The sequence below is a fragment of the Blennius ocellaris genome, assembly GCF_963422515.1.
Source record: "Blennius ocellaris genome assembly, chromosome: 23".
NCBI lineage: Eukaryota > Metazoa > Chordata > Actinopteri > Blenniiformes > Blenniidae > Blennius > Blennius ocellaris.
The window spans coordinates 1678760-1687453 of NC_137672.1; the positions used below are offsets into that span (position 1 = coordinate 1678760).

The following is an 8694-nucleotide window of genomic DNA, read 5'->3' on the forward strand; positions in this document are numbered from 1 at the left end:
GGCTGTAAACCATGTGCTCAGCGTGACACTGCACCTTCCTCTGCTCATACGCTGCATAAAGAGACACACTTTGAATTAGACCGAACCATGTTAAAATAGCAAAGGCCTTGTGACCTAAACTCTCTTCAATTTGACCCAGACCTTTTAAATGACTCCAGTCCTTCATGAAGTCCTGGATAAACCAGACACAAACTTAAACTTCTGATCACCATCCCTCGTCGTTTGAAGCTCGTCACAGATTGTTCAGTCAAGTCGTTGACATTTGAAAAATGGATCACTAATAAAATGTGGGCAATATTTATAAAACACATTTTCATAGTGTAAATCCAGTTTTAAATTCTTCATAGAATTCCGATGTTGTGAACAGAGGTCAGCTCGGAGCTTTGTTTCACCTGCACTTTGTTGTGCAGATGCTGACCAGTGCAAGTATGGAAAGAACCGTGTTGAGGCGGACGCCAAGCGCCTGCAAGCCAAGGAGGAAGAGCTGATGAGGAAGAAGCAGGACATCAGAAGCCATCTGACCCAGCTCAAGAAAGAGCGGCGAGACCTGCGCACCGCCGTGGAGGCAGCTGCTGGTAAGAGTCTCCTCCTCCAGCCTGTCGGTGCCCTGCTGTGTGAGCTCGGAGCTGATGGTGGCGCTTTCTGCCCCCGTCAGGAAAACGCTCCCACGCCTCACTGTCGGAGCGGCTGAGGAAGGTGGAGGACGAGTGCAGGTTGAAGGAGGAGGAGCGGGTGAACCTAGAGCTGGAGCTCACTGAGGTGAAGGAGAGCCTGAAGAAGGCCCTGAGCGGCGGCGTCACCCTGGGTCTCACCATCGAGCCCAAATCCAGCTCCTCCAGCCTCCAGGTCAGGACCACCAACACCCCCACCGAGCTCATTGCTTCATCCACAACGCAAAGCACTCCTCAAGCAAACAGAAGTTTGTGACATAGTCAAGACGATGTCTTCCCCTAATGCTAAAGCTAACACGACGCATACATTCCACTGTAATGTCATGGCAATGTCATAGTAGTTAGCTAACAAAAGTAAAGTTATGTATTTTGAAGGAAAGTGTCAATATAAGATCAGTAATCACTTCACTTCCTGTACTGCAACATGATCCTATCCAACATTTATAAGCAAACTTATTCAAGTCAAAGAACAGAATCAAGAATGTTGTTATGAAATCTGGTTTAATCTCTCGTCATTGTACAAAGCATGTGTCGGATTAAAACCGAGGGGAGCTGAATTGTTTTACATCCAGTCGCTTTCAGCTTTTCAAACTGTGGAGATTTCCTGAAATATGAGTTCAGTTATTTTCAGTCTTGATGAAACTGGAGCGTCCAGCCCGTCCACACGCTGACTCTTCTTCTTGCTAGTCTCCGGCCATGTCTCGGCGGACGCAGGAGTCTTCTCCCTTCTCCAGCTGTGACACCAGCGACACAGAGTCCTGCTCCCTGCCCGTCAACAGCGCCTCACTGCTGCGCCGAACGCACGGCAGCCAGAAAGCCTCGCCGGTCCGAGGACACGTCCTCAGGAAGGCCAAGGTCAGAACCACCATCACCATGGCAACTGTGATGGATGAGCTCTGCTATGACCACCATGATATCACCACCGCTCTTACTTCAGTAACCATTACAACCGTTATCGGCACAGTCACTGCTATTTTCATTATGACCACCATGACAACCATGAAGAACACACAACCATGACCACCATCACCACCATGACAACCATCACCACCATGACAACCATGAAGAACACACAACCATGACCACCATCACCACCATGACAACCATCACCACCATGACAACCATGAAGAACACACAACCATGACCACCATCACCACCATGACAACCATGACCACCATCACCATCATCACCACCATGACAACCATCACCATCATCACCACCATGACAACCATCACCACCATCACCATCATCACCACCATGACAACCATCACCACCATCACCACCATGACAACCATCACCACCATGACAACCATCACCACCATGACAACCATCACCACCATGACAACCATGAAGAACACACAACCATGACCACCATCACCACCATGACAACCATCACCACCATCACCATCATGACAACCATCACCATCATCACCACCATGACAACCATCACCACCATGACAACCATGACCACCATCACCACCATGACAACCATCACCACCATCACCATCATCACCACCATGACAACCATGACCACCATCACCACCATGACAACCATCACCACCATCACCATCATCACCACCATGACAACCATGACCACCATCACCACCATGACAACCATCACCACCATGACAACCATGAAGAACACACAACCATGACAACCATCACCACCATGACAACCATCACCACCATCACCATCATGACAACCATCACCATCATCACCACCATGACAACCATCACCACCATGACAACCATGACCACCATCACCACCATGACAACCATCACCACCATCACCATCATCACCACCATGACAACCATGACCACCATCACCACCATGACAACCATCACCACCATCACCATCATCACCACCATGACAACCATGACCATCATCACCACCATGACAACCATGAAGAACACACAACCATGACCACCATCACCACCATGACAACCATCACCACCATGACAACCATCACCACCATGACAACCATCACCACCATCACCATCATCACCACCATGACAACCATCACCACCATGACAACCATGAATAACACACAACCATGACCACCATCACCACCATGACAACCATGACCACCATGACAACCATGACCACCATCACCACCATGACAACCATCACCATCATCACCACCATGACAACCATCACCACCATGACAACCATCACCATCATCACCACCATGACAACCATGACCACCATCACCATCATCACCACCATGACAACCATCACCATCATCACCACCATGACAACCATGACCACCATCACCATCATCACCACCATGACAACCATCACCACCATGACAACCATCACCACCATGACAACCATGAAGAACACACAACCATGACCACCATCACCACCATGACAACCATCACCACCATGACAACCATGACCACCATCACCATCATCACCACCATGACAACCATGACCACCATCACCACCATGACAACCATCACCATCATCACCACCATGACAACCATGACCACCATCACCACCATGACAACCATGACCACCATCACCATCATCACCACCATGACAACCATGACCACCATGACAACCATGACCACCATCACCACCATCACCATCATCACCACCATGACAACCATGACCACCATCACCACCATGACAACCATGACCACCATCACCATCATCACCACCATGACAACCATGACCACCATCACCATCATCACCACCATGACAACCATGACCACCATCACCATCATCACCACCATGACAACCATGACCACCATCACCATCATCACCACCATGACAACCATGACCACCATCACCACCATGACAACCATGACCACCATGACAACCATGACAACCATGAAGAACACACAACCATGACCACCATCACCACCATGACAACCATGACCACCATGACAACCATGAAGAACACACAACCATGACCACCATCACCACCATGACAACCATCACCACCATGACAACCATGACCACCATCACCACCATGACAACCATCACCGCCATCACCATCATCACCACCATGACAACCATCACCACCATGACAACCATGACCACCATGACAACCATGACAACCATCACCACCATGACAACCATGACAACCATCACCACCATGACAACCATGACCGCCATCACCATTATCACCACCATGACAACCATCACCACCATGACAACCATCACCACCATGACAACCATCACCACCATCACCATCATCACCACCATGACAACCATCACCACCATGACAACCATGAATAACACACAACCATGACCACCATCACCACCATGACAACCATGACCACCATCACCACCATGACAACCATGACCACCATCACCACCATGACAACCATCACCATCATCACCACCATGACAACCATCACCACCATGACAACCATCACCATCATCACCACCATGACAACCATGACCACCATCACCACCATGACAACCATCACCATCATCACCACCATGACAACCATGACCACCATCACCATCATCACCACCATGACAACCATCACCACCATGACAACCATGAAGAACACACAACCATGACCACCATCACCACCATGACAACCATCACCACCATGACAACCATGACCACCATCACCATCATCACCACCATGACAACCATGACCACCATCACCACCATGACAACCATCACCACCATCATCACCACCATGACAACCATGACCACCATCACCACCATGACAACCATGACCACCATCACCATCATCACCACCATGACAACCATGACCACCATGACAACCATGACCACCATCACCACCATCACCATCATCACCACCATGACAACCATGACCACCATCACCACCATGACAACCATGACCACCATCACCATCATCACCACCATGACAACCATGACCACCATCACCATCATCACCACCATGACAACCATGACCACCATCACCATCATCACCACCATGACAACCATGACCACCATCACCATCATCACCACCATGACAACCATGACCACCATCACCACCATGACCACCATCACCACCATGACAACCATGACCACCATCACCACCATGACAACCATGACCACCATGACAACCATGAAGAACACACAACCATGACCACCATCACCACCATGACAACCATGACCACCATGACAACCATGAAGAACACACAACCATGATCACCATCACCACCATGACAACCATCACCACCATGACAACCATGACCATCATCACCACCATGACAACCATCACCATCATCACCACCATGACAACCATGACCACCATCACCATCATCACCACCATGACAACCATCACCACCATGACAACCATCACCACCATGACAACCATGAAGAACACACAACCATGACCACCATCACCACCATGACAACCATCACCACCATGACAACCATGACCACCATCACCATCATCACCACCATGACAACCATGACCACCATCACCACCATGACAACCATCACCACCATCACCATCATCACCACCATGACAACCATGACCACCATCACCACCATGACAACCATGACCACCATCACCATCATCACCACCATGACAACCATGACCACCATGACAACCATGACCACCATCACCACCATCACCATCATCACCACCATGACAACCATGACCACCATCACCACCATGACAACCATGACCACCATCACCATCATCACCACCATGACAACCATGACCACCATCACCACCATGACAACCATGACCACCATCACCATCATCACCACCATGACAACCATGACCACCATCACCATCATCACCACCATGACAACCATGACCACCATCACCACCATCACCATCATCACCACCATGACAACCATGACCACCATCACCTTAATGACAACCATGACCACCATCATCCTCATCACCACCATGACAACCATGACCACCATCACCACCATGACAACCATGACCACCATCACCATCATCACCACCATGACAACCATGACCACCATCACCATCATCACCACCATGACAACCATGACCACCATCACCACCATGACAACCATGACCACCATCACCACCATGACAACCATGACCACCATGACAACCATGACCACCATGACAACCATGAAGAACACACAACCATGACCACCATCACCACCATGACAACCATGACCACCATAACAACCATGAAGAACACACAACCATGACCACCATCACCACCATGACAACCATGACCACCATGACAACCATGAAGAACACACAACCATGACCACCATCACCACCATGACAACCATGACCACCATGACAACCATGAAGAACACACAACCATGACCACCATCACCACCATGACAACCATCACCACCATGACAACCATGACCATCATCACCACCATGACAACCATGACCACCATGACAACCATGAAGAACACACAACCATGACCACCATCACCACCATGACAACCATGACCACCATAACAACCATGAAGAACACACAACCATGACCACCATCACCACCATGACAACCATGACCACCATGACAACCATGAAGAACACACAACCATGACCACCATCACCACCATGACAACCATGACCACCATAACAACCATGAAGAACACACAACCATGACCACCATCACCACCATGACAACCATGACCACCATGACAACCATGAAGAACACACAACCATGACCACCATCACCACCATGACAACCATGACCACCATGACAACCATGAAGAACACACAACCATGATCACCATCACCACCATGACAACCATCACCACCATGACAACCATGACCACCATCACCACCATGACAACCATCACCGCCATCACCATCATCACCACCATGACAACCATCACCACCATGACAACCATGACCACCATGACAACCATGACAACCATCACCACCATGACAACCATGACAACCATCACCACCATGACAACCATGACCATCATCACCACCATGACAACCATCACCACCATGACAACCATCACCACCATGACAACCATGTTGATTCAGTTGAGCTGAGCAGACTTGATTCTGTCACAGACTCACTTCGGCGTCGTCCTTACAGGTGACGTGATGATGAACAAATCCAAAATGTTGAAAGTGACGGAGATGTTGTGTTTGTGTTGCAGGAATGGGAGCAGAAGAGCGGCACATGAAGCTCCAGCCTCACTGCCGCGCCACGCTGTCCTCTTCTTCAATGTGTATATATTTATTTAAAACACTTCTCACAGAGGACAGTGCACACACACACACACACACACACACACACACACACACACACACACACACTATTCTGCATGCTTAGTGTACTAAGTTGTGCTCCTTGTGTTTCCCGCTGATGTTAGTAACCGAACACCAACCTTCTTCTTCTGTGTCCAAGTCTTCGCAGCAGTTTGAGTTTCAAAAGAAAGGTTGAAACTTAAGTATTTATTTGTAAATGTTGAAAGGAAATACTCGCTTCCCTTCTGTTTATTTATGTTGATGTATATTTAAAGTTTTTTTGTTGAGTTCGTGCAGTTTCACATGTCGGTATCATGTTGGAAACATGAGCTTCAGGACCAGAATCCCCAGAAAAGACAGAAGCTCCCAGGCAGCCCACGAGGTCTTTAAAGAAGCACAGTTATTCTTCACACATGGGAAATTATCGCTAAAACAGTTTATATTGGAGTGGCAGATCACTTGCTTGCAGGTAAAAATCCAACTCGGGGCTCAGGGAAGATGTTGCTTTCTGAAACTCAACACTGACACAGATACACTGAATCTTTCTGCCGCTATTAGAGGATCACAGCTTGTTGTTCTGACTGCTTCAGCCAGCGGTCCAACAGCTGAGCAGCATCACCACAATACTAACGTCCATCTGCTGATCTGTCTGCTTCACTGCATCACCACCTCCAGCTACAGTCAAGACGCTGCCAACCCCCCCCCAACCCCCCCCAGCAGGGGTCACAGTCATTCTTAGCTATTGACGTGCATTAAACCATTTAAGTTCTTTACCAAAGTGACCGATGGAGAGTTAGCAGGCTAGCAAATGTGATATTTAGCAACAGAAAACCTGGAATTTGATTCTAATAAACATGACTTATATATCTGAATATCATTGGTTACATACAGGAGCAACATTGAAATGACTGCAGCGTTTTGTTTCATTTAGCTGCTCGATGCGTCATCAGGCGGAGTTACCGCCAGACTTATCGCTACTCACAAGTTGGGAGAGAAGCTTTCTGAAAACTACAATGAACACGGAGCCTTGGAGTGGTTATAGAGAAAAGAATAATGCATGGGAACGATATAAGAAGTTGTTCCCTGAAGTTAATAATAGGAGGTAACAAGGTCATTTAATCCTTGATCGCAGTACTGCGGCTCTCCAGGTCCAGAGCTCCTCCACTGTGCTGTCAACTGTATCAGATATATCATTAAGAAGCAGTTTTCCATTGTTTACACGCTTTTCATCATAACATCATTGTAACTAACATCACTTCCAGGTCTTGTTTGGTGTTTTGACCTCAGGTTGAGGCAGTGCAGCTGCAGTGTGAGGCTGCAGGGGGCGCTCTGCTACCAGACGCTACAATACTATTTTCTACCACGGAACTTTATAATGAAGAGACACTTTTGGTTCATCAGGAACTAAAAAACAAACTACAAACTACTGTAAATGAAAGCTGGATTTTTTAATCATAAAATGAGTCTTTTAATGTCTTAAAGAGAATTTAATCAGTGTGTTTACGTAGGTTTCCTTTATAAACGGCTGTAGAGCTGCGTTCTATCATTCTACACCTCCATTCCTCGTTCTATCATTCTACACCTCCATTCCTCATTCTATCATTCTACACCTCCTTTCCTCGTTCTATCATTCTACACCTCCATTCCTCGTTCTATCATTCTACACCTCCGTTCCTCGTTCTATCATTCTTCACCTCCGTTCCTCGTTCTATCATTCTACACCTCCATTCCTCGTTCTATCATTCTACACCTCCGTTCCTCGTTCTATCATTCTTCACCTCCGTTCCTCGTTCTATCATTCTACACCTCCATTCCTCGTTCTATCATTGTACACCTCCATTCCTCATTCTATCATTCTACACCTC

At 47.8% G+C, this 8694-nt stretch overlaps 1 protein-coding gene across 1 annotated transcript in view; it reads left to right on the forward strand.

Moving 5' to 3' along the window:
- afap1 (actin filament associated protein 1) overlaps positions 1-8484 on the forward strand; it is a 108332-nt gene extending 99848 nt beyond the window's left edge. The window contains exons 14-17 of the mRNA XM_080519297.1: positions 411-575; positions 656-846; positions 1359-1526; positions 6739-8484. Of these exons, the coding sequence (XP_080375423.1) occupies positions 411-575; positions 656-846; positions 1359-1526; positions 6739-6765 (551 nt within the window). The 3' untranslated portion in view covers positions 6766-8484. The remainder of the gene's footprint in view (positions 1-410; positions 576-655; positions 847-1358; positions 1527-6738) is intronic.
- The last annotated feature ends 210 nt before the right edge of the window (positions 8485-8694 follow it).